At 37.8% G+C, this 17,198-nt stretch overlaps 1 protein-coding gene across 1 annotated transcript in view; it reads right to left on the bottom strand.

Annotated features, from left to right (window-relative positions):
• Nucleotides 1-17,198, bottom strand: part of PLCB1 (phospholipase C beta 1) — a 508,980-nt gene that overhangs the window by 119,608 nt on the left and 372,174 nt on the right. The window contains exon 11 of the mRNA XM_070956289.1: nucleotides 8,607-8,764. Within this exon, the coding sequence (XP_070812390.1) occupies nucleotides 8,607-8,764 (158 nt within the window). The remainder of the gene's footprint in view (nucleotides 1-8,606; nucleotides 8,765-17,198) is intronic.

Here is a 17,198-nt window from a genome sequence, read left to right as displayed (position 1 = left end):
TGATTTAACAATAATCCAAGCAACACAATGACCATCAGCCAATTCACGAATGAATCTAGCAATAATGGGGAACAAATAAGAAGCTACAGCCGTTTCAGTAGAAAATTTAAAAAAAGATGATAACTTCATGAAAGAGTGTTCTGAATCTGGGCATGCTATAATTGTGGTCTCCTTCTATTCACCACTCACTTGATCTTAGAAAAATGAAGTGCAGGCTTCTGTTGCTATCTGTAGTTTAGTTGTACACAGTCTGTTTTGGCAGTCAGAAATGCAAATCCATTAATAGCAGATAATCATCACAAACAATATATGCAATTAATGAGACAGTAATATAAAAGTTAGGAGCAAAACATTGCTTCTTCAGATGTTGAAATTGGTTACGGTAATCAATGTGGGACTTATGATTTAGCACTGAATTATTTAAACAGGTAATGTCAATTATGGTTTCCTGATTGAGGCTGCCTCATATTTAAAAGTGTGTCTAGTCTGTGCATTGAGGTTTTCTCTTATGTGTGTAAGTTGATGACTGGCTCAGATGATACATCTATTATAATGATGGACAAATCACTTTCTTCCGATCACTAGCAATGCTGTTCTAATTTTCTGTCAAGAATGCTGATTAATTGTTCCAAAAATGTGTGCACAAGTGAATCTTTAAAGCCTACCACTCTCACAGGATTCATATCCAATAATACACCAGAGGGCTTGCAAACACTATTCTTTTATGTAATAAAGATTGTCCTTCCTGCTGCTCTTAAAGGTAATTTTCTCCCTGAGAAAAATTGATATGCTTCATGTGATCCAGGTCTATAATAGGAAACTTCAGTATAGTTTATATGAGTCATCTGCATAATTTAGGTATATAGGCTGCTACATAACCTCAGCCTTACCAATAATATCTGGTGTAAATCATGTTTATCCAGTGTCATACCTCATAACTCTATCGTGATTTCTTGCTTAACAAAGATAATTGAGACTGGCATTTCCATTGCTAAGTGAAAATGTAAAGTTAAGTAAAGCATGTTGTTGTGGAACTGAATTTAGTGACAGCAATCCCTGCAATTCACACTACAGTTGCTAAGTGAAATTTCCAGGTAGTTAAGGAATAACTTCATATGGCTACGACTTGTGACTTCCCTCTGGCTTCCCACAAGCAAAGTCAATGAGAAAATTGCCTAGAATTTGCAAGTCCCGGGCAGCTCACAAGCAGGATGGATGGTGGGTATGTACGGGGTGTGTGTGTGTGTGTGTGTGTGTGTGTGTGTGTGTGTTGCAATGAGTGTGTGTTGGCAGGGAAAGGTTTCTGTGACACTGTGTGAGTGCATGAGAGCTGAGGAGGGGGTGCAACGGTAGTCCTCTATTCACAACAGATCATTTAGTGACTGTTCAAAGTTACAATGGCACTGAAAATAGTGACTTATGACCATCTTTCACAATTGCAACCTTTGCAGCATCCCCATGATCATGTGATCAAAATTCAGATGCTTGACACAATTGGTTCATTCTTATGACCATTGCTGTGTCCCACGGTCATGTGATCTCCTTCTGTGACCCTCTGACAAGCAAAGTCAATGGGGAAGCCAGATTCACTTAGCAACGGGTTTACTAACTTATCAGCTGCAGTGATTCACTTAATACTCATGATTATTGTACTGCTCTCCAGCCCTTTGCCAAACAAACTGCCTCCTGCTACAGCCAAATGTTTCAAATTTTGACTCATCAGTCCAGAGCACCTGCTGCTATTTTTCTGCACCCCAGTTCCTATATTTTTATGCATAGTTGAGTCTCTTAGCCTTGTTTCCACGTCGGAGATATGACTTTTTGGCCACAATTCTTCCATGAAGACTGCTTCTGGCCACACTTCTCTGGACAACAGATGGGTGTATCTGGGTCCCACTGGTTTCTGTCAGTTCTGTACTAATGGCACTGGACATCTTCTGAAGTCAAAGGGAAGTAAGCCATACGTGTTTCATCTGCTGCATTAAATTTCCCTTGGTTGACCATTGCATCTATGGTCTTCAATGTTGCCCATTTCTTTGTGCTTCTTCAAAAGAGCTTGAATGGCACATCTTGAAATCCCAGTCTGCTTTGAGATCTTTGCTTGGGAGAGACCTTGCTGATGCAGTATACCTACCTTTTGTCTAGTTCCTGTGTTTAGTTTTGCCATGGTGCATGGCATGTGACTTGAAACTATCTTCTATAACCTCACTTTAGTAGCAGAGTTTGGCTGTTCCTCACCTTGTTTTAGGACTCCTACAGAGATGTTTCTGTTTTGGTTAATGACTATTTTTCAAATTTCAGATGAAATTGATGATCATTAGCACCTGCTTGGCATAATTGGTTAATCACATACCTGAATCTAATCCTACAAAACCCCTAACTTTGTGCAAGTGTAAGAATTGATACTGTTTTGAAGGCAAGGGGTGGTCACACAAAATATTAATTTGATTTGGATTTCTCTTCTGTTCATTAACGTTCCCTTAGGTTAATTGATAAAAATAAACTATCAACACTTCTATTTCTAAAAGGATTCTTAATTTACAGCAGTTTTGCACAACTGCTTAACACTTTTGCACAATACTGTACTTCACTGTCCCTGAGGGGAGTAATATCAAAATGTATTGGGCATATTTAATTTTGTCAAGGTTTTTAAAAGGCTAGCAAATTTATCTTTATTAGAATTACTCAGGGGTACTCATGTAGTTTCCCTAAAGAGAAACATTATGATCTTATGAAAAAATAATTGAAGGAGCACTGAAAATAATTAAGAATCCAGAGATATTAGAAATAAATAATAAAACTTTGAAAGGGAAGACAAGCGGTACACAATAAGTACTTGTAAGCAGGGAAATATTATCTATAACAAAGAAGCATATTAGATGGTGAAATCCTGGCACTTGTTTATTAAATAGTGACAGGCTACAGTTTTATATTTATATATATATATTATTATATATATTTATCTATATATAATATATCTATATTCAGGATCAAAAAGTTTGTCTATATATTTTTCAAAAGTAAATCCATCACTCAAAGTAAAATATATATTATTTGATCAAATTACAGTGTACGACCAGGTCTTCTGATTGATGCTGCAGTGAGATTGAACACGAGGAGCGGATCTCTGTGCTCCCATGCCAAGTTCTCACCATTGGTGGGCTACAAAAGGAGCCAAAGCTGCCCTGTAGGTGCGGCAAAGCAAAGAGGGGCGCTCTGTGAAACCGCGGGGAGTCACAACTCTCCTCCCGGACCCTGGGCTTTTTTCCCCTCTCAGCCATGACGAGGAGAAAAGACAGTCTAAAGATGACTGCCATGAAGCTGGGGCAGCCAAGGAACACCTAAGAGTGATGCTGGAGTGGAGTTAGTGAATAGTGCCTGGAACAAGGTGAGAGGATTCTTTCTTATTTAAAACCCAACCCCAAAAGGAAATAATCCAGAAAAAGAGACACTCACAACTATTTGCTAAAGCAGCAACTAAACACTTTGAGAAAAACTTCAGAATTGAAAGAAAATAATTAAGGGAAGAAAAGCAAAAAAACCTGTTAAAAATACAGAAAATTGGACTTTTAAACTGAGCATGCATTGTTCTGGAAATACATTTAAAAAATACTGAAACTATTTACCTAAAAAACTAACTTTGTTTCTATATTTTGACTTATTAAACTGGTTAACATTGAAATCTAAACCGAGAGTGCCATCTGTTGACGAAAGGAAAGTATAACATATTCTTAAATTCTGGAAAATTCTGACAAGGGTATGTTTTATGCACTTACGTCATGACTACCAGAGATTTAAAAATGATAATAAGGAAGATTTTTTCATTAAAGAGACCCCTGAATGCTATGATACAAGATTGAACGCATAAAGGGGATTTAAGGAGGTTCTGGAAAGCCTTTGGGATTAACTAAAGGAACAGATTGATTAACTATGGAATACAAAAATTAGGAACATTGAATTCTCTTTGGGGAGTGACTTTAGGCTTGAATATATGGTTTTTGGATTACTGGACAAGAGCAGGACTTATTAAAACAAGATGAGATGCTACATCTTTATCTTTCTTTATCTTTTATTAGATTTCTATACCGCCCTACTCCCGAAGGACTCAGGGCGGTGCACAGCCAAACAATAAAAACACATACAATACAAAATTTAAAAATAGAATCAAATCAAATTAAATAATTTTGGCCCCAACAAATTTAAAACCCCAAACTTTTAAAACCAATTTAAAATTGAATATATAAAATACTAAAAGATATTTAAAATTTTAAAAATCAGGGGAAAATGAGTGGAATTTGGGAAGAAATGGTGTTAATGTTTCAAAACATCAAGGACATCCACAAGGAGATTAAGAACTTAATACATGGCATGAATGAAAAACTGGGAAATATTATACAAAGGACAATGAATGATCAAGACGCCCAGGAAAAAAAGGAGCCAATTGAAAGAGCAGATGAAAAAGCAGAACAGATTAATCAGCAAACAAAACAAGACGACAAAAAGGAGACAATAACAAAAACAACAATTTTTGAAAGGGAGATAGGGGCAGGGGTAGATATTTTGGAAGCTAAACAATGGAAAAGGGCAGAGATGGGAGAAATGTTTAAAATGAATAGTCAGGACATAGATGCATATAGGGATAAAGATCCAAGAGAGGAATATGGGATGCAAGTTAAAAAACAAACAATTAAAGCTTTCAAAATGGCAAGTGTTGACAGATAGAAAGGATTTGTTCTTAAATATAATGGTGACATGATTAAAAGTTAGAATAGCGATAGAAATAAGAGAGAGGGGAAATATTAGTATACACATGTATACACATGTATACACATTTTTATACAATATGATAAAAGTAATAATAAGAGGGAAGATTAGAAATTGAATGATGGTATTATTAATTATGTATGTTTAAACAATATTGTGATTGGCATTTAAATAACATATTGAAACATTGAACAATTAAATAATGAAAGTTTATAATCTAATATAAATATGTGTATTAACACTAGAACTACATAAACCTGAGGAATGTAAGAAATGATTAATATCACTATTTTTATTTGTACTTAAATATATATGTAGATAGGGATAAAGATTCAAGAGAGGAATATGGGAGGCATTAAAAAACGAACAATTAAAACTTTAAAGTAGGCAAGAGATGACGTATAGAAAGGATTTGTTTTTAAATATAAAGGTGGCATGATTAAAAGTTAGAATAGGGATAGAAATAAGAGAGAGAGGGAATATTAGTATACACATTTTTGTACAATAAGACAAAAGTAATAATAAAAAGGAAGATTAGAAATTGAATGATAGTATTATTATGTATGTTTAAACAATGTTGTGATTGGCATTGGAATAACGTATTGAAACATTGAATAATTAAATAATGAAAGTCTATACATTATTAATACAAATATGTGTATTAACACTAGAACTACATAAGCCTGAGGAATGTAACAAATAGGATTAATAGCACTATTTTTATTTGTACTAAAATGTATGATACCCAGATACCACACTGTTCACGCATTGATATGGATATTTTGCAAAATAAAATGAAAAACTTGAAAAAGAAATTACAATGTATGACCTATTACATAAGATAGAAGGCTCCTAGTTGTATTCATCAGGAATAATAACAAATAACATCTACAAGATACATCATTATTATCCCAAGTATATAGGAATGGACGATGATGACATGTAATCATTAGTTATTGGTAGAGAGCAGGAAAGAATGGAGAAAAGGGCACATTTTTATAGACAGTTACAAATTGTGCTGAAGAAAAAAGCATGAAGAATTACAGATAGCCATTAGTAAAGGGGGTTTCGAAACATAAGGTCCTGAATTCTGAGGCATTGTCTGAAGAGAATGTACATTCAAAATATATTTTCTGTTATCAATCAAAATTCCACAAACCATTACTATGTAAAATCTGCAAGTTAAATCATCTCATGAATTACATACATAGACATGTGTGTGTGTGTGTGTGTGAGAGAGAGAGAGAGAGAGAGAGACATGGAGGGAAGGAGAATGGGAGAGGGAGGGGGAGAGAGATTATGCCTGAAAAAACAATTTTGGTTTTTGGATAGATTCAATATTAATGATACCACACACACACACACACACACACACGCGTGTGTGTGTGTGTGTGTGTGTGTGTGTGTGTGTGTGTAAAAGGTCAACTGAAGGAAAGAAGATAAACTGAAATTACACAACTGAAATTACAACACAGGAAGCCTGACAAGCAGCGATAATATACATTATGGGATAATTAGCCATATGTTTTCCTGTAATTGCCTCTATCTCATTGTTCTTTGCTTTTTAATAATATCTAGCTTCAGTTAACTTGAGTGAATCATGATCCCAGGATACTTTCGGCAAAGACTGACATAGGGAAAGAAAAGTTGTATCTTACCCAGAATACCTGAAATCTGCCCATTAAATTATTAATTCAGCTATTTTGTTACTGATGTGAAATCAAACTTATTTTAGTGTATCCCCAATACCATAATACATGTTTTAGTTTTCTCATACCCCTAAATAAATGTGCTTTTTAACATACACAAAAAAGATGGCATGCAGGTGAATTACCTCAATAACACATCTGCAGATATAGACAACTGTGATGCTCATTGTATCTCTGTTAGTTAAATAACTTTTAAATAACTATTCTGCTACCTCAGTCTGGGGAAAAGTGCCAGACTGTATAAAATCTTTAAAAGGCCCAGATAGATCAGGATCTGTTTCAAAAGTAGCTCAAATAGTCCACATTTGCTTATATATTCACGTATTATCAGTTTTGTGAGAATTGTATACCTGTTATTGAACTGAACCATGCTTTCTCTGGATTGAAAATATTGTTTTTTTGTCTCCTTAAAAATGCTGATGCCAAACAAGCTTTGTAAACAGTTTATTAATGAAATATTTCAGCTGAAATAGCTATTTCTGTTTGTACCACTACTAGTTACTTAATTGGCACTCTACAGTAGGCTCAAGCTCCTATTTATCATTCTATCCAGGGATGAAATTCAGCAGGTTCTGACAGGATCTGGAGAACCGGTAGCGGAAATTTTGAGCAGTTCGGAGAACCGGCAAATACCACTGGCTGGCCCCAGAGTAGAGTAGGAATGGAGATTTTGCAATATCCTTCCCCCAGGAGTGGGGAGGGAATGGAGATTTTGCAGTATACTTCCCCTGGTACGCCCACCAAGCCACATCACACCCACTAAGCCACGCCCAAGAACCGGTATTAAAAAAATTTGGATTTCACTACTGACTCTATCCAATATTGGGCAGTGATTTCCTTTTTTTCACTTTGGGCTCTATCCCTCTCCAAGAAGATCTGGAGGATCCTATGCAATAAAACAGAATTCATGAGATTCATGCCTAGCAATACTTTATGCTGTAATGTTCTGTCTACATGCATTTTATGTCAACTGGAAGTGTGTGAAAAGGAAACTTTTATTGCATTGTATGAATCATACATTTAATTGTAAAAAAGTTAACACAATCAACATGTGGATTAATTTATAGTTATTTGCAAGTATGGAGACATAAGCTATTCTACATGTATGTAGAAAATTTAGTATGATATAAAAATGCTTTGTTTAAAAAAATCCTTAAAATCCAGGGAGTTGAGTTAGATGCCTGGTGATTTCATGGATGCATCCATGCAATTTTCTCAACAGAAACACAGAAGGAGTTTTCAATTGCTGCTTTCAGGGATTGCTTCGCTTCTTATTCTAGTCTATAGCCCCTGAAGATTTCAAAATTTACCATTACAGTCATTGGTGGGTTGCCCCCGGTTCGCACCGGTTCTATAGAACCGGTATTAAAACCGGTGGGAGGCTCCGCCCACTGACCCCAATGTCATCAGAATGCTTCTGTGCATGTGCAGAAGAGCGCACGCACGAATGAAGCAAGCACGTACGTGCGGTTCCGTTGCGAACCGGTAGTAAAGGTAAGTAGAACCCACCCCTGATTACAGTACTGCCAGATGATCTGCAAAAGTTCCTTTCACTACTTGAAAAGTGATTATTTTATTTATTTATTCATTTATTTATCCAAATGAGTACAAGACTGAGATTAACTGGTTTTTAGTCAGAAACCAGTGAGTTAGCTAGCATCTTATACAGATAATCATCCCTTAATGTTAAGTATAATGGAGCAAAATATTAAGAATATAGAATACAATTAAGATAATCATTCCTTTGTCTTCCTGTCATTTTCTGCAACTTTATATACAACCTCATTGTTATAAAAATTAAATCATGCACATTGGCCGGGCAACACTTCAGAAATAATTTGGAAAAAACTGCTTTGGAGTGCATAGGAGTGTGAATACAGCAGCTATCTACATTTTGAAAGCAGTCCATTTGTCTTGGGGTCACACAGCTGCTTAAGAAATGGCCTGATAATTTAAATTCCTGTTGTTGTTTTTTTAACCTTTCTCTATTGAATTGAATTTCTAAAACAGGCATCATTTGTTTTTCTGGAGACATTCTATATTCACCTGTATGCATCTTATGTCCGCATATACACACGTGCATAAATATTCTATTTTGCAATTATATTTTTACAGGGATGTTCTCAAATGTACCTTAAAGGATATTTCTGTTGTCATGGTGAATCCATGGGTAATGACCGGCTCCTCTTCAGCAGTTCGGCCTTTCCAGCAGTCCAGCTCAACACAGCGGCAGCCAGACAACAGCACTTGACGATACATCTCTACAGAAGAGTTGCCGGCTAGCTGTCCAGCTGCAAACAGAGAAGAAGAAACTGAATCAAGGCAATCCATTCTGGACTAATGGACCTAAAGCATATTGTCTTAAAAATATAAAAGTCTGTGCCACCTATTTTTCCCAGTGGCAAAAGACAAAGTGATAAATAGATAAAATTAAATGCACTCTTACAGGGAACAGAAATAGAAAATGACATAAGGGGCAAAATGAAATTAAAAGATAATTAATATTCTAACTGTTTTGAATGTTCCTATTTTTTAAAATGCTTAAGAACACATTGGACTACACATTTTGGTGGCCTAGTAAGAAACACTACAGAACTATACACAGTAAACAAAGAATTATGAAAGCCTCTTTGTGTTATTTAATGGCAGGCAAATCTAATTTCTGAAAAAACGTGGTCATGTCATTTAAAGATCAGGCAAGATGACTGAATAGAATAATCTCTTTTTTTTAAAAAATCGTTATCAAGTCTACATAGTTTGAAAAACGCTGCAATCCCTTGTAACTCCTCAGAGAAATTAATCAGGCCTTCAAATCTTTCCTCATCCTCTGGAATTTTATATGCAACTATTTAAGTTATTTTACAATAGCCAATTGCACACCTAAATGGGCTTTACTTACCCAATGGGAAACTTCTTCAGAAATTAGTGAGACAGGTTTTGTGGCTTTCTTATTGAACCAATCCTTGTTTAAGGATAATATGTGTCCAACCAATAAACAACTAATTAAATGAAGTTTAGGTCATCCATAAATCCACAATGATACATTTAAGGAAATAAGCATCTTATTTCTATATAGTAAATAATAATTGATACATATTTACCTCGTGTCTTAGCTTAAACTGCAAATTTTAGTAAGACAACAAAAATACCTGCAAAAAGAGCTAAACTTCTAGAATTGTAGTGAATGCTACTAGCTTTATTTCTAAAAATACTGTCAAAGAAAAAATTAGGTTGAGTTGTTACATTCTTGAAAGCCACCTTTGAATAGCGAAGAATCAAAGTAATGTTGCTGTCTTTTCTTTTCCTGAATACTGTTCAGGTACCAAGCCTGACGCTATGAGACTATAACCAGTTTTTTTTTTTTTTTATAGAACAAAAGGGTCTTCAGGATTTTGCTAAATTATAACCATATCCATCATCAAGCAGTGTGGTGGCCTAGAAGTGAAGAAGCTCGCCTCCCACTTGGAAGGTTGAGAGGCAGTGACAGATCAGGGTGCAAAGAGAAAATATCAGTTGCAAACTCCACGTAGGCGTCAGGAAGGGCATCTGGCCAGTAAATGCTCAGCTCCATTCAGTCGCCCTGACTCCATCCCGAATCAAGGGATTACAGGGTCGTAAAAAGAAAAAAAATTAACGTATCCAATCTATCATCATTGATAATGCTGGATGGAAGGGCTGAAGCTCTACTTCACTGACAACTATAGGTGCAAAATATTTTCTATCAATAGGCAATAAATGGCAGGGAAAAAAAGGCAGACGAGCATCAAAATCTCAACATTGAATCACTTCAGATTCAATATCAGACTGTCTGGCATTTGTTCCTTAATGTGTTCCTTTGGTCATCCAAACAGACAGAAAGATATTTGGTTAATAGGAGACTAAAGCCTTTTCATAGGATAGCAGCTTTATTACAGTATCCAGGATCATGTAAGGGGAAGAGATTATGTATATTCTTTTCAGCCAAGAACAGGCAGAATCTGAAGCTGAATTGGTTAGACACAAGAGGATGCCTGCTAGCTGGGAGCTGAAATCCAAGGAAATTATTTTTAATTATTAGAAACGGTAGTACAATATGGAAACTGAAAAGCACTTATGGGAATAGTTGTGTGCCTCTAGTGCTTGCTTAGCTTTGAAGCCCAACTTCATTGTTGCCATCAGTTGAGAGCTATTAGGAGGCACCAGAGAACAAACCCAAAGGGATCTCCCAACCAATACAAAACTGGAGAATTTGTGATATTCACCCATATTGATACACTGAACCATTTCATTACATAGCTTAACTTTCCACACTTTAAAACATCGTGTCTATGCTAATGAAATTTGGAAACATATATACAAAATGCTTTTACTCCAGTGTTGTTGAGAGGAAGAGGGAAAACCAAAATGAAACCTTTAGGTAGCAGAAGATAAAACAAAAAAGAGACAGAGATTAGCGATACTTCTCCACTTTCCAAAATGCTATGATATTAGCAATGTGGGTTTTTTGCAATGGGGAGGGTGGCTGGGAAATCCAGCATTGCAAAAAGCACGCAGAGAGGATGCTGTAGGTAATATCAGACACCATGACTTCAGGGTGCAGGAAGTACAACTTTCTTGCAGTCCTCATCTGCATGGAAGATGCAGTTCTGTGCAGGAAGCCTGCAGGAATTATTACCATCCATCTTCTGCGTTTTCCGCTGTAACTGCTTTGTGTGCTTTCAGAGAGAAAGAACCTTTGTGAAGAAAGCTACCCCTCCCCTTACTCTACATGAATACCTCCTTCTACTTGGAGATAAGACACTCTTTCAATCATCTCCTATATACCGTGCCTTTAGGGTAGAATAGGAGACTCAAAAGATTGGATGTAGTGTCACCATCTAGTCTGCAGTCTAAAGACCTGCCACCCAGACACAGAGAATTACTTCTGCAGGATGAGCTCTGCATCACTTTACACAATGGGGACAGGAGTGCAACGACAGAATAAATATGCCTTATAAAACATTTCTCATGCAGAAAAAAAACAAAACACTGAAGGTCTCAAGAAGACTTGGGTAAGACTATTGCCACCATCACCACCGTTATTTCTCTTGTGAAGCATTTAATCACCTGAGCTTCCTCCGAAGTAGCAACTTGCGTGCACCTTTGCATTCAGCTCAGAAATTATTCAGGTTTCACAAGCATTTCCTTCGATTTGCAGGCTGTCCGAAATAGTAAAAAAAAGAAAAAAAGAAAAAAAGCTTTCCAAGGCTGCACTGCTTGTCTCATGGCAACAATTTTGTGGGGTGAGGGAGCATAGATTTTTAATCTTGCTTAAAAAAAATCGACCAAAAACTCTTTTTTTATCTTTATTGTTTAGACGTTTAAATGATCTTGTTAAAGGTGCCGCCGTTTTAAAAATGACTACTATTGTGGAGGGAAAAAAATCAATCATGAACAAGCCTCTTGGCTGAACGGCGTGCAAGAATGGACTCAGTTTTATGCTCTTCAAGCAATTATTAGAAATGCAAATTTTGCAGCTCCCATTCATGGACGCTCACAGCCACTGTCCATGAAACGTGATGGCAATAAACTATATTGCTTTTGATAATCCTCATTCACATTGCCAAAGCACATACTGATTTCAAAGCAATCCAGGCCTAAAAATAAATTGCTGTCTACTATTTGCTAAGACATGTACTGAATAACCCACTCCATATTTGGGGAAATCTTTAACAATGAATAAAACTGAAAAAGGTATCCGTTTCCTCAGAATGTATGAATGTCTGTAGTCAAGTCCCACAATAATTTGCTACTGAAGTAGTATAAAACTTTAAAAGAGAGAGAGAGAGAGAGAGAGAGAGAGAGAGAGAGAGAGAGAGAGAGAGAGAGAGAGAGAAAGCCACCGCCTTAATATTGACCTTTTTCACGTATGAAAACTTGAAAATGTCAAAATAAAAAAATAATGGAATCAAACAGCTAAGTCAAAATTTTGATCTAAAGATAATTCAGCAAGGAGTTCATGTGGACAATATTTAGTGGCTTACATACAGTTGATCAGAATAGAGCTGGAAGAGAACTTGGAGGAATTCTAATCCGACCCCCTGTTCAAGCAGGAGATCCTATACACCTGGTGGCGAACCTATGGCATGTGTGCCAGAGGTGGCATGCAGAGCCCTCTCTGTGGACACACGCACCGTCGCCCCAGCCCTAGGGCAGGTATTGGCAAGTCGCAGATTCTTTCGTCCTTCACTGCGGCTCCCTGTCAGGTGATCCCACCATTGGCTGGCCCCACCCCCCATCCCTCACCCCTCACCCTCCTCTTCCAGTCACCCCAAAGGAGTCTTTGAGGATTGAACACCGAGAGGCATGGATGTCCTCTGCCTTCTGCGTTCCCACCGCGCACTGAAGTGAACCAAACAGGCCAGGGTCTCCCTCCTTGCTAAGTGGCCCCGTGAGCCCACTTGAAAACTGCCTGCTCTGCTCTCGCTGGCCAGAGGTGGGGCTCCACGCTGCTGCCTCCCAGCCAGAGAGCCACATTTGTTTGCTTGCTGATTGCATCGGAGGAGGGTGCTGCGCTCAGGCTGCCTGGGCCCCTGCCATGGGGGGAAAGAAGTAGAGGGAGGGGGGGTGTCTCCTTGACAGGATCCAGGTTGGAGTTGCCTTATTTTGCGTGGATCTCTAATGCTTGGCTTTGCCTGCCAGCCTCCACTCCCCCTCCAGAGCCCAAGTGGTTGGATTCACACGACATGTGAAACTGGGCAGGAGAGCAGAGATAGATAGATAGATAGATAGATAGATAGATAGATAGATAGATAGATAGATAGATAGATAGATGAGGCAGAGAGAGAGGGAGAAAGAGAGAGAGGGAGGGAGGGAAAGAGAGAGAAACAGGCAGAGAGAGAGAGAAAGAAAGAGGGAGGGAGGGAAAGAGAGAGAGGAAGGAAAAGGAGAAAGAGAAAGACAGAGAGGGGGAAAGAGAGAGAGAGAAAAAGAAAGGGAAGGAGAGAAAGAGAGGGAAGGATTTATCACTCTTAGAACAATTAGCTAAACTCTAGCTTATTTATCATTATTTTAAGTAATAAAACCTCATTATTCAGGTTAAACTGCCATGTTGGCACTTTGCGATAAATAAGTGGGTTTTGGGTTGCAGTTTGGCCACTCAGTCTCTAAAAGGTTTGCCATCACTGCCCTATACCATTTCAGACAAATGGCTGTCCAATATCTTCTTAAAAGCTTCCAGTGATGAAGCAGCCACAATTTCTGAAGGCAAGCCTAGTTAATTGTCCTCACTGTTAGGAAGTTTCTCCTTAATTCCAGTTTACTTCTCTCCCTGATTAGTTTCCATCCATTATTTCTTGTCCTGCCCTTCTACATGGTATCTTCTATCACTTTTCAGAAACAGGTGGATAAACTTGTAATTAAATGAACAAATGACAAGTACCATGAACAAAAGTTACAATAGTTTTTGTAATGTCATCTAATGATTGTTATAGTTATACTCATTTTTCAAGAACACAATGTCCCCTAAACTGTAACACTACAAAGGCATCAGAATCTTCAGGCTTTCTGGACTGGATTCTGTCTCGTACCTATCATGTAAATGAAGGAACCTACTGAACCTATTAAGTAAATTTCAGACTCTTCTATAAAGAAAGAGATCCTATAGCACATTCTCCAACCTATCAATTAAAACTCCAACTATCTTGGAGAAATCAGTAAATAAACAAAAAGAAGGGTGGCTCTTTTATAGCTTTTACAACTTAAGGCTTTCAGCAGTTCTGTCCTGACTTGGCCAATCCTGGATCTCTAGCAAAGTATCTAAATACCACTAAAACTCTTATCCTGGCCTTTAACTGAGTGAAACGGTACAATGTAGGGCAACTATTTTTGAACCTATGTACCTCACATGGACTAACTTACAAAATGCACCCAAAATCTGGGACCCATGGCTCCTGAGGGAATGAAATTTGGGAAAGTTGTGACTGCTTCAGTACAACTAGCTGCTGCTCCACTACTAGGCTACTGCTGGAGTCACCTGGTTTTCATTTTTAATGTTCTGTGATAGTTCCCTACCTAGTCTCACAATCCCTCACTCCCTTTCCTCACCCAGCAGCAGCTACTTACCAGCTTGCTAGGAAGGCCAGATCCTGAAAATGAAACTCAAATACTTTGGTCACCTAATGAGAAGGAAGGACTCACTGGAGAAGTGCCTAATGCTGGGAAAGATTGAGGACAAAAGAAGAATGGGACGACCGAGAATGAGATGGCTGGATGGAGTCACTGAAACAGTAGGTGTGAGCTTAAATGGACTCCAGAGGATGGTAGAGGATAGAAAAGCCTGGAGGAACGTTGTCCATGGGGTTGCGATGGGTTGGACACGACTTCGCAACTAACAACAACAACAAAAGGAAGGAAAGGGAAGGAAAGTGGAGGCGAGAGGGAGATTTCCAATGATTCCCACAAGGAAACTGATTGGGGAAATCCAACAAGAAGTTGGAAGCTGTTCTTGCTCCCACTGCTTTTTTTGCCTTGGTCATTCTGTTTCTCCCTTTAGCTAAGTAAATATCTTTGAAACAATGATCCAACAGGGCCTGGGTTGTCTCCTTTGGAATGGTTACTGGGATCTTACACTACGTTTTGCAGCAGTCAAAACACTGACTTTTAACTATAATTTTTAATAAATAATTTTATTGCTCCAGGTATTTGATATTTTGCTGCCCTTGTTTTAGCTTTTATCTAGAGCAAATGACTGCATTCCAGTGGGTCAGTGCATTGCATATTTTCATGACTGAAAGCGGTTTTCCCCAACACTTGAGAAGTCAGGCGGTCACAATGACTTTCTCTCTAGCGCTAGTGAACATTTGCTTGCATAATGTTGCATCTCATATTGTGTTGTACCCATAGCCATCAAAGAAACGATGCTGCGTATCAGTTTTTGTGATTAAATATCCCATGCCATTAATAATGGGGTGACACAATGCTACAGTCAATTTCAACATATGGACATGGTCAATTTTAAGATACGTGCATGAAAGTAAAATAACTGGATGTGATATCCAGAAAAGATCATCTTATTGTTATCCCATGTTATATGCTGACATTCAGCAACGCATGCTTTCCTAGCGAGCCTTACTACGGCAATCCTGAAGCAACTGCGGGGAAAAATATGAAAGAGGTTTATCAGCTACAGAAGCCGTAGAATGCAATAGCCGTGTTTGGCTTTTAAAAAGGATGTGTGTACATTGAACTGTAAAAAGCTTAGAAGAGTGTGCCTTCTTAATCACACAGATAAATGATAATTGTTCTTGAGCTTTTGGCACTGCAATACGAGGTGCTATACAGTCAGTCCTTCATTGTGACAACAGTAATAAACTAAACTGATAGCTAGGAGAAATCTATAGCAAAACTGAGTTCCAAATTAAAGGCTGGAGGCTATATGAGGGAGGTAGGGATTGAAAAACTACTTCCCTGTTTTTGCCATCTGGATGACAGATCAAATATAGCTTGGAATCTCTTGGAATTGTTTTCCTTTTTTTTTCTCCTGATAAGATGGTAGCTTTGGATTATAAAGAGCATTATTTTCTTAAATGAAAGTAACCATTGTAATACTTAAACGAATAATCAGTGCTTGTACTGTCAAGCATGTTTTCATAAGACTAGTATCAAACATAAGGATCAGCGTAAGATACCGACTCAAACAGTGGTGAGTTTCAATTTTTTTTACTACTGGTTCTGTGGGTGTGGCTTGGTGGGTGTGGCTTGGTGAGCGTGGCAGGGGAAGGATACTGTAAAATCTCCATTCAGAATTTTTACTACCGGTTCTTCGAACTACTCAAAATTTCCGCTACCGGTTCCCCAGAACTGGTCAGAACCTGCTGAAACCCACCTCTGGACTCAAAATATCATACATTTAGTAAACTGTACATATTAAGATGATTGGTCAGGGAACTATTACAAAACAAAATTGTACAAAGAAAAGAAGGTTGAAACTTAAGAAAACAAATGGAATATCATAGATGGTTAAATTGACTCTACTTCTGTTAAAACCCCATTTAAAGTTAAATCCATCTTCCTCCATCTCTTTCATGTTGGTACTTTGGAAACTGCTTTTAAAAGTTATACAACAGCTTGAATATTTCTGTAATCCCTATTGGCGTAACTTCATAACAGTAAGCACTTGGGAGGGATGCTATAAAAAGAAAAAGACTAAAATATTTAGTAGCAATAGAAAGAGGGGAAAAAATCACATTCAGGAAATACGGTGCAAGTCTGAAAAAAACATCATTATTGATGCAGATGTGACCCAATAGGTAAAGTTAGAAAACAGCTACTCTTCTACATAATAATCTAATGTGTCCATATTTCCAAGTCCATAGGTGAAAATTTACTTAGAGAGCAAAACACCACTATAGAAAAGGCTCAAGGACAATTGGTTTTATATATGATAATTACAGAAGGCTATTCTAAGCACAAAGACGGAAGACTACAGAAACACCATAATGGAGAAATGGATTGAGAAGGTTGCCGAGTTTGCAGAAATTGCTAAATTGATTTTTTTGATCAAGGAGGGAACTGCAACTACTTTTATAAAAGACTGGAAACCCTTTATGGTGCGGTGGAGCTGTGATTAGAATGCAGTACTGCAGGCTACTTCTGATGCCTGCCAGTTGCCTGCAATTTGGCATACCGAATCCTACCAGGCTCAAGGTTGACTCAACCTTCCATCCTTCCGAGATGGGTAAAATGAGGACCCAGATTGTTGGGAGC

The sequence above is a fragment of the Pituophis catenifer genome, unplaced genomic scaffold, assembly GCF_029215685.1.
Source record: "Pituophis catenifer annectens isolate HBS135680 unplaced genomic scaffold, rPitCat1.0.hap2 SCAF_1, whole genome shotgun sequence".
Lineage (NCBI taxonomy): Eukaryota > Metazoa > Chordata > Lepidosauria > Squamata > Colubridae > Pituophis > Pituophis catenifer.
This window is presented reverse-complemented; position numbering and strand designations above follow the sequence as displayed.